At 63.1% G+C, this 16981-nt stretch overlaps 1 protein-coding gene across 10 annotated transcripts; it reads left to right on the forward strand.

Moving 5' to 3' along the window:
* The first annotated feature begins 925 nt into the window (after positions 1–925).
* On the forward strand, positions 926–14874 carry UBTF (upstream binding transcription factor). Of its 10 annotated transcripts, none has more exons than XM_090125329.1 (22): positions 926–944; positions 5020–5148; positions 6392–6567; positions 6702–6785; positions 7279–7434; positions 8023–8087; positions 8637–8757; positions 9191–9301; positions 9550–9683; positions 10079–10220; positions 10397–10438; positions 10999–11112; positions 11219–11374; positions 11659–11814; positions 11909–12019; positions 12156–12244; positions 12400–12589; positions 12751–12798; positions 12962–13030; positions 13372–13518; positions 13801–13920; positions 14297–14873. In XM_090125329.1, the coding sequence occupies exons 2-22, from the start codon at positions 5091–5093 to the stop codon at positions 14408–14410; spliced, it is 2403 nt and encodes an 800-aa protein (XP_089981455.1). In that variant the 5' UTR covers positions 926–944; positions 5020–5090; the 3' UTR covers positions 14411–14873. The 10 variants fall into 10 exon arrangements, with proteins under 10 accessions (XP_089981455.1, XP_089981453.1, XP_089981451.1 ...); XM_090125327.1 differs by lacking the exon at positions 926–944 and adding an exon at positions 1160–1419; XM_090125325.1 differs by lacking the exon at positions 926–944 and adding an exon at positions 1390–1524.
* Positions 14875–16981: the final 2107 nt, after the last annotated feature.

Below are 16981 nucleotides of genomic sequence, written 5' to 3' on the forward strand. Positions count from 1 at the left end.
GAACTGATAAGAGAAACGACCCTGTAAGTTGAATTGAGAGGGGAAATGCACCAATAAATGCCCCTATAAGATGAATTGATAAGGGAAGTGCACCAATAAACGCCCCTATGAGACGAACTGATAAGAGAAACGACCCTATAAGTTGAACTGATAAGGGAAGTGCGGGAATAAACGCCCCTAGAAGATGAACTGATAAGGGAAACACGCTGATAAACGCCCCTAGAAGATGAATCGATAAGAGAAACGCCCCTATAAGATGAACTGATAAGAGAAAGGCGCTGACAAGCACCCTACAAACGAACGGACCGGAGAACCGCGCTGATAACCGCCCCCCCCCCCCGTAACCCCCCCATGAGATGAACGGATGCGGGAATTGCGTCGATCCACGGCATTTCCAAAGCCGATCTCTTTCAATAAACGGCACCGATGGAAAAAAGCCCGCACGGCGCGGCGCTGCGGGGGGCGGTGCGGTGCGGTGCGGTGCGCGGTGCGGTGCGCGGTGCGGCCCCCGGGGGCCCCGCAGGCTCCCGGAGAGCGGCGGTTTCATTGCGCGGAGCGGGGATTGGCTGCGGGGAATGACGCCCAACACAACAAAGGTGGAGTTGGGAGAAATTGCATTAAAAAAAAAAAAAAATTAAGAGAGAGAGCGACGGGGAGAGGAAAGGGGAGCGGGGAGGGACGGGCGGCGGGCGGGCGGACGGAGGAGGGGGGGGGGGGGAGCGGGAGGCGGCCGCTCGCTGCCCCCCGCCCGCCCCGCCGGGCTGAGCCCCGTATCCCGGCGGGGCCGCCCCGACCCCGTGCTGGGGTGGTGGTTTTGGGGGGGGGGGGGTTGGTTGGTTGGGGGGTGAGGGGGGGGGATCCCCGCGCCCCCCCCCCCTTTCCCACCACCCCCCCCATTTTTTTTTTCTTTTTTAAATGCAAACCCACCGAGGATTGTTGCACATGTAAGGAGATTTTTTTTTTCCTCCCCCCCCCCCCAACCACCCCGCGCCGCTCCCCTCCTCTCTCCTTCCTCCTCCTCCTCCTCCTCCTTTTTTTTTTTTTTTTTTCCTCTCCCCCCTCCCCCCCCTCTTTCCCCCCCCGCCCCCCCCCTCTTTTCCCTTCCCTCCCTCCGCCACACTGTTGCAAAAGCAAAGAGCAATAAAAAATCCCCGCGAGCGGCCGCGGGAACGCGGGGCGGCGGCGGCGGCGCCGCTGGGGAGCGGCCGAGGCTGGCGGCGGACCCCGGCGCGCAGAGCCCGGCTGATTGGAAGAGAAACGCAGCGCCATGGAGGCGGGGGAAGCGCGATCTCTCTGCGGGGACTGGAGCGCGTCCACGCCCGGGGCCAGCGCTGCAGAGCTGGCCGCCGTTCAACCGGCGCTCCCCGCCCCGGCCCCGCCGAGCCCCGGCCCCGCCGAGCCGCGGCCCCAGGCCCGCAGGTACGTGGGATCGGGGCAGCGCTGAGCCCCGCGCCGAACCCCGCAGCGAAACCCCGCGCGGCGCCGCTCCGCTCCGCCGCTTTGTTCGGCCGCGCTCCGCGCTCGGTAAGCGCCGCCGCTCCGGGCCGCGTTCCCCGGCTCGTCTCTTTTCTCTCGCTTTTCTCCCCCCCCCCCCACCCCGCTTCGTTTCATTTTATTTCATTTTTTTCCCCCCCTCTCTCCGTATTTTCTCCTCGCTCTCTTTTTTATTTATTTTTATTTTTTTCGGCTTTCCGTTTTTTTTTTTTTTTTCCTCTCCCCGATCCGAAACCCCTCCGAGCTGCAGTTTCCCCGGTTGTTTTTCCGCCCCCATCGCTCCTCGTTTCCCCCCGCGACCGTTTCCCCCCCATTTTTTTTTTGTTTTTAACTCCCCCGATTATTTATCCCCCCTTTTAATTTCCCCCCTTCCTTCCCCTCCAGCCTTCCGACTCTTTTTCCCCCCTCGATCCTCCCCCCCAACCCCGACCCTCCTCCCGCCCCCCACCCTCCGCTTCTTTTCTTTCCCGATTCTCTTTTTTCCTCGCCTCCAAACGAAGGCGGACGGCGGGGACGACGACGACGAAGACGGGGCGGAGGGGGTGGAGGGGGGGGGGTTGGGTGGGAGGAAGGGAAACAACTCGAACCTAAGATGGAGCCGCTCGCGTGGGGCCCCCGCGGGCAGGAAGCGGCCGCCCGCTCCCCGCCGGGTCGGGCCGCGCTGCGGGGCTCCGCGCTGGGGCTCGGCGCGGGGGGAGCGCCCGGCTCGACGGCTGCGGCCTCGGCGCACCCCCCCTCCTCCTTCCCTTCCCTTCCCGGCCCTTCCCTGCCTTCCCTCCGCTCTCCTCCTCCCCGCTCCCTCCCTCCTTCCCGCTCGCCCTCCCTCCCTCCCGGCTCCGCAGCTGGATCCCGGGGGCAGGCTTCCAGCGCTGCGCTTGTTTTTCCCCAGCCCGGGTGAGTCGGGGAGCTCGGATCGGAGCGCCGGCTGCGCGCCCGGACGCGCCCGCTCCCTCCGGCCCCATTCCCACCCCCCCGGTTCTCCCCATCCCCTCCCCGCTTTACCCCCGCCGCCCCCCGCACCTCCATCCTCGTCCCCCCGTCCCTTTCTGCCCCTTTTTTCTCCTTTTTTTTTTTCCCCCCCCCCGCACCTTAATTTCTCCAATATTTTTTTTTTCTCCTCCGTTTCATTTCCCTTTTTATTTTTTTTTCCTTTTCTCCTCCTTTTTTTTTTCCCCCACCTTTTTTTTTTTTTTCCCCTTTTTTCCGCTCTCCCCCCCCCCCCCCCTTCCTTCCCTCTCCGCACCCCCCCCCTTTCCTCCCCCCCTTTCCCCAAATCCCCCCTTCTCTCCTTTCTTCCCGACCCCAGCAGCGGTCCCGCAGCCCCCCGCCGGGTGGGTGGGTGCTTTGCGAGGAGGGGTCTGCGGGGGGGGGCACACACACACACACACACACACACACACACAGAGGAGCGGCGGCAGCAGGAGAGGAGGAGGAGGAGGAGGAGGAGGAGGGGGCGGCGGGGAGGGGGGGCCCAACCGCTCCCCGGGGGTCGGTGCGGGGAGGTCGCGCTGCCCTCCCGGCTCTCTGCAGCTGCCCGGCCGCCCCCACCGGGCATCCCCGCCCCCCCTCCCCCCCCTCTCCTCTTCCTCCTCCCTTCTCCTTCTTCCCCCCACGGCGGCTCCGGGGTTGTGGGGCTGCGGCGCGGCTCTTTCCCAACCCCCCCCCCCCACCCCTCCTCTCCTCCCTTTCCCCGTTCTCCTCCTCCTCCCCCTCTGCAGCCGGAGCTCGGGAGGTGGGTTCGGCTCCGGCTTTATAACCGCGGGGCCGCGCGGAGGGGCGGGCGCGGAGCGGTGCGGAGCGGCCATTGTGTGCGTGTGTGCCGCGCTCCGGGGGGGGGGGAAGGGAAAGGAAGAGGGAGGGAGAGAGGAGAGAGGGCGCGGAGCTCGGTAACGGCGTGGGGAAACGGGGGGGGAGGAAGGGAGAAAAAGGGAGAAAAGGGGGAGAGGAGCGCGGCCGCCCCATTGTCTGCGGGTGGGGGAGGCGGCGGGGGCGGGCGGAGGGGCCGCGGTCGGGAGGCGGCGGGAGGAGGAGAGGAGAGGAGCGGAGGAGGAGGAGGAGGAGGAGGCGCGGGGCCGCCGCGGTCCCACCCGGTCCGGTCCGTGCCGCCGCCGCCGCCGGAGGAGGAGGAGGAGGAGGAGGAGGAGACGCGGCGCTGCCGGGGGCGCGCGGGGCATGTGCGGCTTCCCGCCCCCGCCCGGCCCGGCCCCTTCCTCCCCCGCCTCCTCCTCCTCCTCCTCCCCCCCCCCCCCCGCAGGGCACGGGATGCAGCCCCCCCTCCTTCTCCCTCCCCCCCCCCCTCGGGGATCCCGGCGCGCCCCCGCCCGGGGATCCCTGTGCGCGCGCCCCGCCTCCCCCGCCCCCCCCATCCCGCACATCCCGCCCCGCACAGCCCGCCCCCCCCCACCCCGCACAGCCCACCTCCCGCGCGGCACCGCCCCCCCCCGGGCTGCGGCCTGCGTGCCCCGCTCTGCTCTGGGGGTTCCTGAGGGCGTTGTGCCCCCCACCCCCTTCTACCCCCCCCCCATTCCTGGAGGTCTCTGCATGGAACCCCCCCCCCCACAAGGCTGGGCCTCCTCATAGGGAGCCCTGTGAGCACCCCCAGTCTGTGAAGCCGCTGTGCTTCACTGTGCAGAGACCCCCCCCCATAGAGACCCCATCGTGGGTTCCTCCCATAGAGACCCCCTCATATAGCCCCCCCCCCATAAAGATCCTCTCATGGGTTCCCCCCCATTAAGACCCCCTCGTGGGGTCCCCCCTCAGGCCCTGCTCTCCCCATACAGATCTCTGTGTGAGGACATGGGGACCCCCCCTCAGTCCCTGCCCCCCCCCCCCTACACACAGACCCCTCAGGCCTTCTACCCCCCCACCCACAAAGATCTCTGCACAGAGACCCCCCTCCCACCTCAGGCCTTGTGCCCCCTCCCATAGGATCCCTGCCTGGGGACCCCCCCCCCATCAGGCCTTGTGTCCCCCACTCTATATTGACCCCCCCCATGGGGTTTCTGCCCCCCCCCCCCCCTTTTCATGAGGTCTCCCCTCAGCCTTGCAGCCTGCTCTGCTCTGCTCCCCCCCCCCCAAAAATCTGTCAGACCCCTGAGTTTTGGGGTCCCCACCCCTGCAGCCTCACTGACAAAATGCCCCCCCCCCGCTCATCCTCCCATGGGGGGGGGGGGTCATTCCCTACAGGGACCCTGCTGAGATGTCATTTTGGGGGGGCTGGGGGGGGGTCACACTGTTTGCCCTTTAGTCCTTCTCTTTTAGACCTCCACCCCTTCACTCTGGGGGCTTCTCTCTGTGCCCCCCCCCCATCTCACTGACACCCCTATTCCCACCCACAGCACGGAGGGGGCACTGACACCCCCCCCCCCCCCAAACCTCACCCAGCCGTGGCGGGTCGGGATGCGGCACCCCACTCCCTCATGACAGAAGGGTGGGGACAAAAGAGGAGCCAGGAGGTTTATTGGAGGGGGGGTGGGGGGTTGTGACCCCCCCCCTACAGCCTGATGCTCCCCTGCTGTCCTGCAGAGCGCAGCGGCACTGAGCGACGGTAGCGCCCGGCGCCGGCGGGGACCGTGCTGGCCTCAGGCAGGTGGAGGATGAACGGCGACGCCGAGAGCCCTGCAGACTTGGAAATGACAGCTCCCAAAAACCAAGGTGAGGGGTGACCCCCCCCCACCCCCGAACCTGTGCAGTGTGAGAAGGCGGGGGTGGCAAACGATCGTCCCTGTGGGGTTGTGCGGGGGTGCTGCGGGGGTGCAGTGGGCTTGCAGGGGCTGCGGGGGCTGTGGGGGTGCAGTGGGCTGCAGGGGGGCTGTGGGCTGCAGGTGTGCAGTGGGCTGCAGGGGGGCTGTGGGCTGCAGGTGTGCAGTGGGCTGCAGGGGCTGCAGGGGGGCTGTGGGTTGCAGGGGGGCTGTAGGCTGCAGGGGCTGCAGGGGGGCTGTGGGTTGCAGGGGGGCTGTAGGCTGCAGGGGCTGCAGGGGGGCTGTAGGCTGTAGGGGTGCAGTGGGCTGCAGGGGTGCTGTGGGCTGCAGGGGTGCTGTGGGGTGCTGCCCCATGGGGTGCCCACCGGTTTTGCCCCCAGAACGGCTTGTTTTAAGTTGGCACAAAGATCTCAGCGCCCAGCCCCACATCTGGGCTGAATTATGGCCATGCTGTTAGCTCGGGCCCCCCGGCTGCCAGAGCCTGCGATGAGCTCAGAGCAGAGCTGGGGGGAGGTGAGGAGTGAGGTGATGGCAGTGGGGGTCCTGTAAGCACTGGGGGGGCTCTGCCATCCCCCAGTGCCACCCCTGTTTTCCCCCCCACACACACACACACCCCAGTCCCTCCTTTGTTGCTGTGCCCCACGCGTGGCAGCGCAGCACGTGTCCATTGCTGGGTCTTGAGGTGGATTTAATTACAGCAGGGCAACGTTCCCAATATAGAGCAGCTCAGTGGTGCCAGCAGAGCCGGGATAAATCCGGCATGGGACGCAGGCGGCTCCATTCATCCTTGTGGTGGTGGTGGGGGGGGGTTCAGGCAGGGAGGTGGCACTGAGGGCTCAGGACCCCCTGCCCTGTGTCACTGCAGCATCCCTGCGCTCCGACCTTGGCGGAGGTCAGAGCGTGGTGCTCCCATAGCAGCAAACACAGCACAGGGGTGCATCGCCCCGCACGCAGTGGGTTTTTCCTGGCTGTGTGTCCGTGCTGGGGCAGCCCTTACCTGCTGGCACACCAGGAGGAACCAGTCCCTCTGGGTTTGCAACCGGTGCGTTTTGCAGCGAGTTGCTGGGGGGTGATGGAAGGAAGCACCGCGTCCCTTCGATCTGTGATGTGCTGCACGTGGAGGTGATGCGGCCGGCAGAGCTGCGCGCTGGGAGCCGTGATCCCCGCGCTGCTGAGCACCTCTCTGTGCCATGCAGACCGCTGGTCGCAGGAGGACATGCTGACTCTGCTGGAGTGCATGAAGAACAACCTGCCTTCCAACGACGGGAGCAAGTTCAAGACCACCGAGTCCCACCTGGACTGGGAGAAAGTGGCTTTCAAGGACTTCTCGGGGGAGATGTGCAAGATGAAGTGGATGGAGATCTCCAACGAGGTGAGCGCGCTGCTGCCGGGGTCCCGATGGCTGTGGGTGCCCTGAGGGGTGTGGGCTCCTCTCCTCCAGCCCCACCGCCTGTGGGACGGGTTGGTGGTGGCAGTGGTTTGACAAACCTCCCCCCCTACCAACAGGTGAGGAAATTTCGGACCCTCACGGAGCTCATCATGGATGCTGAGGAGCACGTGAAGAATCCTTACAAGGGCAAAAAGCTCAAGGTAAGCCATCCCCCCCCCCACCTCCAACAAGGGGACCCTGCCCTCGCCAGGCTTGGGGCTGTCACTGTGCCAGCATGTCCCGAGGCAGCTCGGCGGCCCTGGGCCCTGGCCAAGCTCAGGGTACATTTCATACGGCCGGACGCTGTGCTGGGAGCTTGCATCCAAGTTTAGCAGCAGGGGCTGGGTCCTATTCCTGGCCTGCCGGGCTGGGGGGCTCGTGCTGGGCAGCTTGGGGCACCGGTGCTGTGTGGGGATGGGGGACGTGGCCGCCTCCTGCCTCAGTTTCCCCCTGTGCCTGACCCCAAACGTCCGCTTCTGGGCGGGCAGCCCTTGTCCACGGTGTCTCCTTCCCTGCCTGTGGGGCTGCAGCATCCCCGTGGCACAGCACAGGGAGCTGAGGGCTGAGCCCTGCAGTGCCAGGGGTTGGGGGCTGGCTGGCTTTGGCTGCACGGTGTTTGGATGCTCGGTGTTCACCCCTCTGCCCTCTCCCCAGAAACACCCCGACTTCCCCAAGAAGCCCCTGACTCCCTACTTCCGCTTCTTCATGGAGAAGCGAGCCAAATACGCCAAGCTTCACCCCGAAATGAGCAACCTGGATCTCACCAAGATCCTGTCCAAGAAATACAAGGAGCTTCCCGAGAAGAAAAAGGTACGGGTGTGGGAACCAGCCGGCTCCCTGTGTGCCTCCCTGCCCCGCACCAGGGACTCCAGCTCTCCCAGTACAACCAGCAGAACCCAGCTCCTGCCTGGGTTAGGTGTCACCCGGGTGCTGGTTCAGCCCCGTCAGACCAGTCCGGCTCCCTGCCCTGCTTCCCAGGACTGCAGGGTGGGGGTGGAGGTTCACGTCTGTCTGTCTGTCCGTCCGTCCCTTCCAGACAGCGCTGGGTGGTGGCTTTGCCGTGGGGTGGGACGTGCTGGGATTAAGGAGGAGCTCTCACGGTGCCGGCTGGCCGTGCTGGCAGTGGCACAGTCACCTCGGGTCAGTTTGTCACCAGCAGCAAAGGGCCGGGGTGCAAAGTCCTCCGTGTTGCTCGCCCACATCCGGCACCTCGCCAGGGCTGCCCGTGGGATGGGACAGCAGGTCGGGATGGGTTCCTGCCTCTCGGGTTGGAAACCCACATCTGGGAGCGGTCCTGGGGCTGCAGCCCTTTAGGGGTGGTGGGGCCAGCCCAGCTTGTGGGATCAGCACGCCCATTCCCCCTGCTGACGTCCCTCTCTGCCTCCTGCTTGTCCCCAGATGAAATACATCCAGGACTTCCAGCGAGAGAAGCAGGAGTTTGAGAGGAACCTGGCGAGGTTCAGGTGAGAGGCAGCCCTGTGTCCCCATGGTGGGAGCCCTGGTGGGCGCTGCAGGAGGGAGGGGAGGCTGCAGAAGGCAGCCTGAGGGCAGCTCTGTGTTTGGGAGCCTCAGCCAGAGGACCAGCAATGCTCTGTGGGATTGGGAATGCCAGGGGAGGCACTGCTAAATGCTGAAGCCTCTGCCCTGCTCCCTGCAGACCTTCCCCTTCAGACGGGGTGCTGCAGCCCCAGTGGGTCCTGGTGCTCCCCATTGCCTGCTGCTGCTCCAGGGATGCAGCTGAGCCCAGGGAGGAGCTGCTCAGAGCTGGCACACCCCCAGAGCTCAAACCTCTCCTTCTGCTCTCTTTGGGGATGCCATAATTCAGGAGTTGGACTCAGTGGTTTTTCCGGGCCCCTTTTGGCTCAGGGTGTTTCTGATCCTATAATACCAACCCCGTGGTGGCTCAGGCTGCAGTTGGGCTTCCCCCTTTTGTGGGGAGGGTTTGGGGTGCTCACCTTCCACCATCAGCCTCCGTAACGCTCCCCCCTTCCCCACCTCCCTGCCGGGTAAAGGGAAGATCACCCGGACCTCATCCAGAACGCCAAGAAATCTGACGTCCCCGAAAAACCCAAGACCCCCCAGCAGCTGTGGTACAACCACGAGAAGAAGATCTACCTGAAAGTGCGTCCAGATGTGAGTACGGTGGGGGGGTGTGAGTGTGAGTGTGAGTGCTGGGGGTGCTGCACCCCGCTGCTGGGGGAGAGGAGGGGGAACGAGAGAAGCGCTGTAGGGAGGACGGGTTGCAGGAAGGAGCTCCCAGCAGTCTGGACAGAGGTAAGAAGGGCTCTGCACACCTAGGTGAGGCTCAGGGGGTACAGACCCCCCCATTTTTGGCTGTAGGGGTGACCACGGCCTTTCACATGAGTCAGGGAGGCAGATTCCCAGCACAGACATCCACCTCCGGCCATGCCCCACACTCGCACGCACTCCATTCCCCAGCCATGAGCTCGGCTCGTGGCCCCCCTGGCTCCTGCCAGGGCTCAGGGCATGCCCTGCTATATTTTTTTTCCCCTCCTTTTTTTTGGATTTTACCCCTCTGCCCTCACCTCTGGCTTTGGGTTTTCAGGCCACCACGAAGGAGGTGAAAGAGTCGCTGGGCAAGCAGTGGTCTCAACTCTCCGATAAAAAGAGGCTGAAATGGATTCATAAGGCCCTGGAACAGCGGAAGGAGTACGAGGTAGGGAGCAGCCTCGCCCCGTCCCCTCCATTCTGCCCCTGCAATCACTCTGCCCGGCCCAGCAGCCCCCCCAGTAGGCAGGTGGGGTTCAGCCAGGTCCCTAGCGAGAGCCCTGCTTCCTCCAGTGCTGTTTGGAGAGGTGCCCTGGGGAGATGGTTAGGGCAGTGGTCGGCTTCTCGTTCCTCCTCCTCTGGCCCCCAGCCCGGCGGGGACCGCAGTGCTCTGCTGACTGCTCTCCATCCTCACAGGAGATCATGCGTGACTACATCCAGAAGCACCCCGAGCTGAACCTCAGCGAGGAGGGCATCACCCGCTCCACGCTCACCAAGGCTGAGCGGCAGCTGAAGGATAAATTCGACGGGCGACCCACCAAACCGCCTCCGTGAGTGCAGCGTGGGGCTCTGTGCTGCGGGAGGGAGGCAGCAGGAGCCCTGCCTGCCTTTGGGCCCCACTTTTGGGGGCACACGTGTCGGCTGCTGGTGGCACTGGTCGTCACCGAGTCGCAGCCTGGTTAGGTTGGAAGGGATCTTAAAGCCCCCCCTGCCACGGGCTGCTTGCATCGAGTGCCCACCCGGCACCCGCACCCCATCAGGGCTGCATTATAAGGAGCTGTAGAGTTCACAGAGGGTCTCAGCAAGGTTTAAGGCAGTGCTGTGGGTACAACCCAGCCACGTCGGTTCACGCTTCCCTTCTCTGGCTCAGCACACAGCCCAGAGGGGCTGCAGGCACCCCCCCAGTGCCGTGGTGCCTCACGCCATCACCTCGCATCCCTTGCAGGAATAGCTACTCCCTGTACTGCGCAGAGCTGATGGCCAACATGAAAGATGTGCCCAGCACGGAGCGGATGGTGCTGTGCAGCCAGCAGTGGAAGCTGCTCTCCCAGAAGGAGAAGGACGCGTACCACAAAAAGTGTGACCAGGTGAGTGCTGCAGGGTGGGGGCACACGGGGTCCTCGCTCACCTCCCCCCCCTGTGCTCTGTTTGCCTGTGTGGGGCAGCACGTGGTGCTTGCAGAGGGTGCTTTTGCTGTAGGCTGGGTCGGCAGCAGTGGGGTGGGAGGATCCCTGGGTAACCCCACATCTCCCTTTCCCACCAGAAAAAGAAAGACTACGAGATCGAGCTGCTCCGCTTCCTGGAGGTGAGTGGCAGCCCTGGATGCTGTGCCCAGCTGCCCTGGTGCTCGAATGCAGGCATGGGGAGGAAGCTGACGCTGCAGGGGTTGGGGTGTGTGGGGAAGGGGGGGCTGTGAGCGCAGCGCTGCCAGCCCCACGCTTCCTTCCCTCAGTCAGAACGTGGGGTTGTGTGTGTGAAGCTGCCCCAGGGCCCCCCCCAGCACCACGTTTGTCCCTGACGGATGTGACGTGGCTGCAGTGAGGGCACAGGGCGGAAAACCCATCCGGAACCACGCAGGGCTGGGGCTGAGAGGAAGCAGATGAGACAGTGGGGGGGGGAAGGGGGAAAGAGAGGGGAGCTGGAGCTGGAGAGGAGGAACGGTGCCCTGTGAGGGGGTGGTGGGGTGTGGGGACCCCAGGATGGGCGCTTGGCTGGCTTCTGGGCTGAGCACAGCTCCCGCTCCACAAGCTGTGGCCTCTGCAGCCGGCTGAGAGCTTTGCTTCCTGCTCAGCAGCCCGCGGTTGTGTTAATGCCTCGTTAGCATCATTCCTGCAGCTCCCTAAGCCTGTCTGTGTCTGTGTGCAGAGCCTGCCCGAGGAGGAGCAGCAGCGGGTGCTGGGCGAGGAAAAAATGCTGGGCAGCAATCGGAAAGGGGCGACGAGTCCCGCATCCAAAAAGTCCTCACCAGAGACGGGCAAGGTGAGGGGGTGGCAGGAGGAGGGCTGGCACGCGCTGCTGGGGACGTGGCACGGGGCTGCTGGTGTCCGTCGTGTGCCCACCCACCCACACCTGCGTGTGCCCCCAGGCCAGCTCCGAGAAGCCCAAGCGGCCCATCTCAGCCATGTTCATCTTCTCGGAGGAGAAACGGAAGCAGCTGCAGGAGGAGCGGCCGGAGCTGTCAGAGAGCGAGCTGACACGGCTGCTGGCACGCATGTGGAACGACCTCTCCGAGAAGAAGAAGGTGGGCAACATCCCCAACCCATCACCCCAGCCCGTGCTCTCACCGCCCGCCCCGTGCTTCGCTCATCTTGGGCAGCACAGCAGGGCTGGTGGGAGCATCACGGCTGCACCCATCACAGCGCTCTGGGTCAGCCTCAGCCTCGGGGCTGAACGGCTGGAAGGTGGCAGGGAGCACCTGTGTGTGGTGGGGGGGCTGCAGCACGCTGGGGAAGGGCGTCCCAGCACCACCTGGTGCTCAGTGGGGGGGTCGGTGCCCCCTCTCATCCTTCATCTGCCCCTTCCCAGGCCAAGTACAAGGCACGGGAGGCAGCCATGAAGGCGCAGTCGGAGAAGAAGCACGGCTCTGATAAGGAGGAACGTGGGAAGCTGCCAGAGTCCCCCAAAACAGCCGAGGAGATCTGGCAGCAGAGCGTCATCGGGGATTACCTGGCACGTTTTAAGGTGGGGAGAGGAGCTGGGGGGGAGTTGGGGGGTCGGTGACAGAGCCCACACACATCTTGGGTGAGACTGATGACATACTGGGTCCGTGCTGCAGAACGACCGGGGGAAGGCACTGAAGGCCATGGAGGCCACTTGGAACAACATGGAGAAGAAGGAGAAGCTGATGTGGATCAAGAAGGCGGCGGAGGATCAGAAGCGATACGAGGTGTGTCCCTGCCCCCCCCCACACCCTGCTGCCCCCCTCCCCTCACACCCTGCCCCCCCCACACCCTGCTGCCCCCCTCCCCACACCCTGCCCTGCTGCTGCCCTCATCCCCTGACCTCTCTCTCCTGCTGCTCAGAGGGAGCTGAGCGAGATGAGGGCTCCTCCGTGCTCCACCAACTCCGCCAAGAAGGTGAAGTTCCAGGGAGAGCCAAAGAAACCCCCCATGTGAGTACCGGGGAGCCCGGGCGAGCTGGATGGGGGGACATGGGGAGCATCGTTCGGACCGTGCTGGGCTGAGAAAGCTGTGCTTTGGATGCAGGGGGTGCACCTCCCCCCCCAACACATGCTGCCTGAGCTCAGCTCCGTGCCCCCTCCCGCAGGAACGGTTACCAGAAGTTCTCCCAGGAGCTGCTGTCCAACGGGGAGCTGAACCACCTCCCTCTGAAGGAGCGGATGGTGGAGATCGGCAGCCGCTGGCAGCGCATCTCGCAGGGCCAGAAGGACCACTATAAGAAGCTGGCAGAGGAGCAGCAGAAGCAGTACAAGGTGCACCTCGACATCTGGCTCAAGGTGAGTGCTGGGAGGAGGCAGAGCTCCCGGCTGTGCCGCGGGATGCTCGCTCTGCCCACGGGACGTGGGGGCTGTTCAGTGCTGCAGTAACCAACCTGTGCCTGGGGTGGGGAGCTGCGTGCTGGAGCTGTGAGATCTGAGCTTCTCCTCTGTCCCTGCAGAGCCTCTCGCCCCAGGAGCGGGCTGCCTACAAGGAACACACCTCCAACGTGAGTGTCCTCCTGTGGGGTGAGGTTTGGGGGGTCCTGAGCCGGGTGGGGGCTTCTTCTGCAGTGGGGGGGGGCTGTACATCTGGGGGCTTTGCTTGTGGTTTGCTCAGTGCTGGGTTCATGCGTTGCTCACAGCGCTTCTCCTCCTTCCTTCCCTGTGCAGAAACGTAAGAGCATAGGGAAGATCCGGGGTCCCAACCCCAAGATGAAGCCAACGATGCAGTCCAAGTCGGTGAGTTCAGCACTGTGCCTTCCTGGGCTTGGGGGCACCTTTGGGTGGGGATCTCAGGGTGTTTCCTGCAGCCTCGCCATCCGTTGGCACAGCAAAACGAGGGCTCTTCCCAAACCTGTGCCCAAAAACCCACCCGGGGTCAGTGGGGACCCCGCTGCCATCTGTGACAGCACCGAGGGCCTTTTGGGGGACGTTGGGAGCACGAATGGGGAAAGCCTGCAGCCCGGCGGGGTGGGAGCCGTGTCCTCCTGCTTTGTGGCTGGAGGAAGGTGCTGGTGGCCAAGGACAGCACCACCACCACCAACCAACCCGCCACCAACCCCCCCCAATGCTCCCAACAGGAGTCAGAGGACGACGACGACGATGAAGAGGACGAGGATGACGACGATGAAGACGAAGACGACGACGACGACAACGGGGACTCGTCAGAGGAGGGTGGCGATTCCTCAGAGTCCAGCAGCGAGGAGGAGAGCGAGGACGGCGACGAGGTGAGCCGGGGGGGGGGGGGGAAAGAAGGCAGGCACATATTGGGGGGGGTCCCATCGCTCAGCCCCATCCCCACCTCCAGGGATGGGGAAGGGTGGGGTGGGGAACAACGCGACTGACCTTGGGTGATGGGTTGGGGCGTGGGGGGGTGTGTGTGTGCGTGTGCAGGAGGGAAGCAGTTGGGGGCACTTTGGGGACCCCCCCAGCACGTCCCCGGGGGGGGGCACGAGGAGCGGACCTCCTGCCGGACGTACTGAGTCTGGTCTCGGCTCCGTTTGCGCCAGTGTGAATGCCGTGTAAGCGAGCAGAGGCAAAGCTTTGCGCCGGTGCAGCTGCAGTCACACTATGCTGGATGGCGCTGGGGTCAGAAACCGTGTCCGTGCCTCGTGCTCGCCCCCGGACAGGTGAGGTGCCCCCACCCCAAACCTCCCCCCCCCCCCCCGCCCCATATCCCCCCATCCCCCCCCCCCAACCCCCTTTAACCCCCCATTCAGCTCAGCCCCGCGCCTCCTCCTCCCCCCAGGAAGGGAAACTTCCCCAGGGGGGAAACTGAGGCACGAGGCGATGGGGGGGGGGCAGAGCGTGGAGCCAGGCAGGCTGAGTGCGAGCAGAGCCCCCCCCCCTCCATCCACCATCACCCCCCTCACCGTGTGCTGGGACCCCTATGGCGCAGCAGGGAGGGCACAGCAGGGCTGGGGGAGGCACCCAGCAATTCTACCACTGACCGCCCACCCCTTTCCCTCCCCCCATCCTTCTGTTGCCCCCCCCCCCCCTTTCCAGAACGACGATGACGATGAGGATGAGGACGATGAAGATGAGGATGACAACGACTCGGAGGGCAGCAGCAGCTCCTCCTCCTCCTCCGGGGACTCGTCCGACTCCGACTCCAATTGAGCTCTTAGTAACGCCCTGCAGTTTTCTCGGTTTTGGCCCCGTTTTTCTTCGCCCCCCCCCCACCCCCCCTTTCACCCACACCTTTTCATCCCCCCCCCCCCAAATGAACTGCAGGACCCCCCTGGGAGCGGGGCCAGAAGTGCCCCCAGCGCTGAGCTCCCACTGCGGAGGTGAAGCAGGAGGAGGGGGGGGGGGTGATTTTTCCGTGCCCCCCCCCCCTTCAAACACACAGCACCCCTCTTTGTGCTGACACGGGGGGGGGCGCAGAGTGGGGGGGGGTGACGACGACGACAATTTTTTTGTTTTTTTTCCTATTTTTGTTGAATTTTGGTCGTTCTTTTCGGAGGATTCGCCCCCATTTCCTCGCTGCCAGCTCCGGACTTTATACATAAAGAAAAACGAAGAGAAGAAAAAACAAAAAAAAAATCCCCCCCCCCCTTCCATCCTCCCCCCCACACACACACTTTTTTTTTTTTTTTTGTAAAAAACAAAAAAAAACAACAAACACAAAAAAATATAACCCCCCCCCCCCCCCCCTTCCCCCCCTCCACCCAGCAGCCCCTCGCAGGACATGAGCTGAGCTGCTCAGGACTCAGATGCTCGCCCCCCCCCCCCCCTCGGGGGGCTTTTTGGGGGTGGTGCCCCCCCCCCCCCCCCCAATACTTTGTACAGAAGCTGCACGCAGGTCTCCACATCCCAGCACTGAGTGCCACCGGCGCGACCCCCCCCCTCCCCCCCCCCCCAACCGGGGGGACATTTTGGGAGGGGTGGGACAAAGGGAGGGGGGTGGGGAATTTTGGGGTGGGGGGGGTGGGGGGGGGGGGGTGGGGCCGTGGCACGCAGTGACCAATGTGGGGGGGGGGTGGGGTTGGAGGGGGGGGCGGGGGGGGGGGGCTCCTGTCTGTGTTGTTGGTGGTTGTTGTGCCGTTGTATTTTATTTTATTCTTTATTTTTTTTTTTTCCTTTTTATAAAACGAGAAAGATCCATCTTTTTTTTTTTTTTTTTTTTTACCCACCCCCCCCTTATTTTAAAACCCCCCCCCCTCCCCCCATCTCCAGTGAAGCTGCTCCTCTCCCTTCACCCTATGCCCCCCCCCCCCAAGCTGTAAATATTGGGGCGCTTGGGGTTTATTTTAAGGGGGGGGGGGGGAGGTTGTTTTGGGGCCCGGGGTGGGGGGGGTGGGGGGGGGGCCTGGTGGCACCCACCTGGGCGCCCCCCCCCTTTTTTAAGCAGACACGAGCACCAGCAATCCCATGGCACCCCGCCACAGCTCCCATCCCCCCCACCCCGCTGAGGGCCCCCCCAGACCCCATTCTGTTGGGGGGGGGGGGCACAAAGTGTTCCCCCCCCTCATTCTGTCCCTAAAATGGAGCTGGGATGAGGACAGAACCTCAAAGGGGGGGGGGGGGGTGGGAACGTGTCCCCCCCCCATCGGGAGCTGATTGGTGGGGGGGGGCTTTATGTGCTTTAATTCTCTTGTTTTAACCCAAATCTCCACTGGGGGGGGGCGGGGGTAACGTGTCCCCCCCCCCCCTCGGGCTTTGCTGTTCTCAGCCCCCCCCCACCCCACAAAGCTTTGGGGGCTCCATAGAAATAATCGAGGACCCCTTCAGCGCTGGGGGGGCTGAAAAGCATCAATTTGGGGCAACCCCCCCCCATTGGGGGGGTTGGGGGGGGGGGGGGGGTTCACACAGGACAATCCGAGGTCCCCCTCCATCCTTTTGTCCGTCCGTCTGTCCGTGTCCCCCAAACCACCCCCCCCCCCCCCAGTTTGGGGTTTTCATTTCTGTCCTGATTTTTAAGCCCCCCCCCCAAAAAAAAATCCCCTAAGGGGATCCCGACCCCGCGCCGTCGTGTTTTCGTGGATTTTCGTGTGTTTTTAGTACAAAAAAAAAAAAAACCCAAAACGAGCAGAAAAAAAGAAAAAAAAAAAAAAAAAAAAAGAGGAGGAAAAGAGAAAAAAAAAACCGATTTTTTTTTTTTTTCCCGTCGTTTTTCCGTTAAAAAAAAAAAAAAAAAAAGGAAAAAAAAAAAAAGAAAAATTCTTACAGCGCCGACAATGACGGGATGGGGGGGGGGGGCGGGGGGGGCGGCGTTTGCGCTGCGAGAGGAAATTGAAGCTCGGTGCTTTTTGGCACCGCTGAGAGCGGGGAACGGCGTGGGAAAAGCGTTCAAATGGGGGGGGGGGAATAAAGAAACGAAGAGGAAAAAAAGCAGAAAAAAATGAGAAAAAAAGAGGAAAAAAATGAATAAAAAAAGAGGAGAAAAAAAGAAAAAAAAAAGGAAAAAAAAAAAACCCAAAAATACCAACAATTTTTTTTTTTCATTTTTTTTCTAAATATTTAAAGCTGTTTTTTTGTAGGTTTCAGCGCCAGCGACGACGACGACAATAAAATACCGAAATAATAATAATGATAATAATAATAAAAAAAAATGATAAAAATGAGAGGAATCCCAAAGCGGAGTTTGTATGGATGGGGGGGGAGGGGGGGGCGATCCGGGTGGGTTTATTTTATTTTATTTTAATTTTTTTTTTTTTTTTGTATAATAAAGTGAAGAATAATTAACGT

The sequence above is a fragment of the Phasianus colchicus genome, chromosome 26 (genome assembly GCF_987193195.1).
Source record: "Phasianus colchicus chromosome 26, bPhaCol1.hap1.1, whole genome shotgun sequence".
Taxonomy (NCBI): domain Eukaryota; kingdom Metazoa; phylum Chordata; class Aves; order Galliformes; family Phasianidae; genus Phasianus; species Phasianus colchicus.

Coding starts and splice junctions, on each gene's coding strand:
- UBTF (XM_090125329.1), top strand. CDS start 5,091: ATGAACGGCGACGCCGAGAGCCCTGCAGACTTGGAAATGACAGCTCCC. Junction 8,088..8,636: donor AGGAACCTGGCGAGGTTCAG/GTGAGAGGCAGC, acceptor TGCCGGGTAAAG/GGAAGATCACCCGGACCTCA. Junction 12,020..12,155: donor AGGATCAGAAGCGATACGAG/GTGTGTCCCTGC, acceptor CCTGCTGCTCAG/AGGGAGCTGAGCGAGATGAG.